Source organism: Phytophthora parasitica, assembly GCF_000247585.1.
Source record: "Phytophthora parasitica INRA-310 unplaced genomic scaffold supercont2.13, whole genome shotgun sequence".
NCBI lineage: Eukaryota > Oomycota > Peronosporomycetes > Peronosporales > Peronosporaceae > Phytophthora > Phytophthora nicotianae.
The window spans coordinates 717,776-720,376 of NW_008648999.1; the positions used below are offsets into that span (position 1 = coordinate 717,776).

Sequence of the window (2,601 nt, forward strand, 5' to 3'; positions counted from 1 at the left end):
CATCCATTCTGAAGGTTGCACCCGCGCCAGAACAAACATGCTCTGGAAGTGTGACACGGGTCCATTTGCTAGTGAGCCCGGCGCTGGGCCGGTGTAGGATAATGCGTCCTAAGACACGTCCTAAAGTGTCCTATTTGTCCTAAATTTACAGGGAGATTTTGGAGATGTGTCCTAAAAAGCGACTAATCTTTCGTTACTGAATAATATTCCTCCAGATCGTCTTAAAACTCAAATATTGACTTTTTCCGGACTATCTACGTAAATTTACATAAGAGTTACTTAATACTCACATTATCCAACACAACTTAAATGGGAATGGAAAACATATTTCGAGAGATCTGATTGGCCGGGATGACAAGCGACATTTCCATCGAAAGTTCTACAAGTTCATTGCTGACGCAACGTCAGCAACATGGCTACCCATGTTGCTCAGTTGTCTGGCAAGAGGTGTACGGCGGGATCAAGTGCCGCCACGCTGCACTATCATTCCATGCGCACCTGCCGTCTCTATAGTGAAGCAGACTCGCAAGGAGTGTACGGGGTGGTGATGTATACGAGGCCATACTCTCTCCATCAGTACCAGGGTTCTCAATGGTTTTTTTTGGGTAGGGAATTAATTATATTATCCACCCACCCAACCAGTGATCCGATGGGGTGGATTTATAAGGAACAAATTCAAAAACCCACCCACCAAAGCACCGAAAAAGTCCATCCTCCGATGGTTGGCAGTCTAAAAATAAATGTCACGAAACACCGCATCTCTTGTCTTGTATTCCCCTCACGACCGAGTTTGACGACATGAAGCCCCTGGTTACTTTTGCGGACGGCCTTCCTGCTGAGGCGTGTGACCAAGCTTATAAAGAGGCCAAAGTCGACAGCCTAAGGCGATACTGCAAAAATAGCGCACAATCTTACCGTTACTATCAAGCGTTCGAGCCTTTCTGCAAACGAAAAACGTTGGAAACAGCGTATCTACGCTGCTAGACATAGAAAGGCACCAGAAGCCCATCGCACAGCAGTCCCACTATCACCGCGCTCCTCTAATAGAGGTCGACGCCGACGCCGACAGTGTTTACGGAAATGCCTCTTCGCCTGTGATGTATCGTGAATTCTCTATACCTGGTGCTGGATATGGTGTTTTTGCAGCCGAGGACTTGGACCCAGGGGATATCGTTACATGGTATTCTGGTGATCTCATGAATAGTTAGCCAAGTGACAAGATATACGTCACCGCAATATCAGGTGGGTTTATTAACGGTCTGCGCAAGCCTGTCAAAGGAGAGGGTCTTGCTAGTTTCGTGAACCGAGAGACACGAGATATGTCGATGCAACGGGAAAAACTGTGAGCTCGTTAGTAGTTGGAGGGGAAAACACAGGATCTACGTGGAGGTGACGAGGAAGATAGAGGCAGGAGCCGAACTTCTTGCGCCTTACCGCCGCGGATAAAAATATAACTAGGTCCGCAAGTGGTTCAATCTTTATCTACTCAACATCTAATAATAAACGTATTCTTCGTCGTGGTTTTGACCGTCTGGATCTTCCTCGTCTCCGATGTTGACAAGCACGTCCTGGATATGCGTGTACTCGTCCAGCTCTTGTTCGTCCACCTTCTTGGCGTTGAAAAAGATGTGGACAAGTTTTTCAACGCTATCAGGGTCTAGTCGATTACGTAGCTTGGACTGAATAAATCCGTGAGTGAAGAAGTTTCGTTCTGCAGCAGACATCGACCTGGCACATCTAAACAGTTGTTTAGCGATGTCTTGAAGCCGGTTGAACTTCTTCAAACCGCACCAAAAATCGTGAACTCGAAGTTTTCGCTCGATGAGAAGCTTCCAGTGCCGTGAAGAGCTATCTCTCAGCTCAGCCACATATCGGTGGTATGAAGCAAGCTGGATTAGTACATCGTTCGCGTTGTCTTTGCCAAACCATTGCGACAGAAAAGACTCCACAGATGTCCGCGTGGACACGTCCATACCATCCCCACAGAACCGCGGATCGAGGAGATACGCAAGCCCATGTGCATCTCCATACACGAAATCAAACCTCTCGGAAACGATCTCTTCCGCAATTTTGAGCTCCCGCTGGGTAAGTTTGCATGCCGCAAACTCTAGTGGCAGATCTAAGAATATTTTATACACCTCTGATATGGGAGTGCTGTCTTTCTCGAACTCGGTGAGGTGCTTGTCAATAGATCGTAGTAGCACGACGCCTCGTTTCAACTGGGGGACAAAGTAACGACTCGTGACGAGACTGTGAGTAAATTTTCTCTTTTTGCGCTGTTCTTTTTTGTTGGCGGTCTGAATGCCTCGCGCCGATACCATTGAAAACAAAATCGACTCTGATGCGATAACCGTATCCAAACAGCTCAGAAGCGATCCCCATCTTGTGTCGCCATGGAGAACGAGAGCTCGTAGTTTCTTCTGTGGTGAAGCGCCAGTTGGCTTTCGTGAATAAGAAAACTGGTTGATGGGAAGCGACCCGATCCAGCCCTGAGACACATGGTCGACGACGGTGCGTCAGTGATTACGTCATCATCAGTGAGGATTACGCAATCATCGGAGTGGATCGACATGGTGCAATCATTTGGGTACACGATCGACC

General features: G+C 47.6%; 1 protein-coding gene across 1 annotated transcript; it reads right to left on the bottom strand.

Annotated features, from left to right (window-relative positions):
• Positions 1-1,493: 1,493 nt before the first annotated feature.
• Positions 1,494-2,321, bottom strand: PPTG_07879 (hypothetical protein; the record flags this gene model as incomplete). Its single annotated transcript, XM_008902256.1, has 1 exon — positions 1,494-2,321. The coding sequence occupies one exon, from the start codon at positions 2,319-2,321 to the stop codon at positions 1,494-1,496; it is 828 nt and encodes a 275-aa protein (XP_008900504.1).
• Between the last annotated feature and the right edge of the window lie 280 nt (positions 2,322-2,601).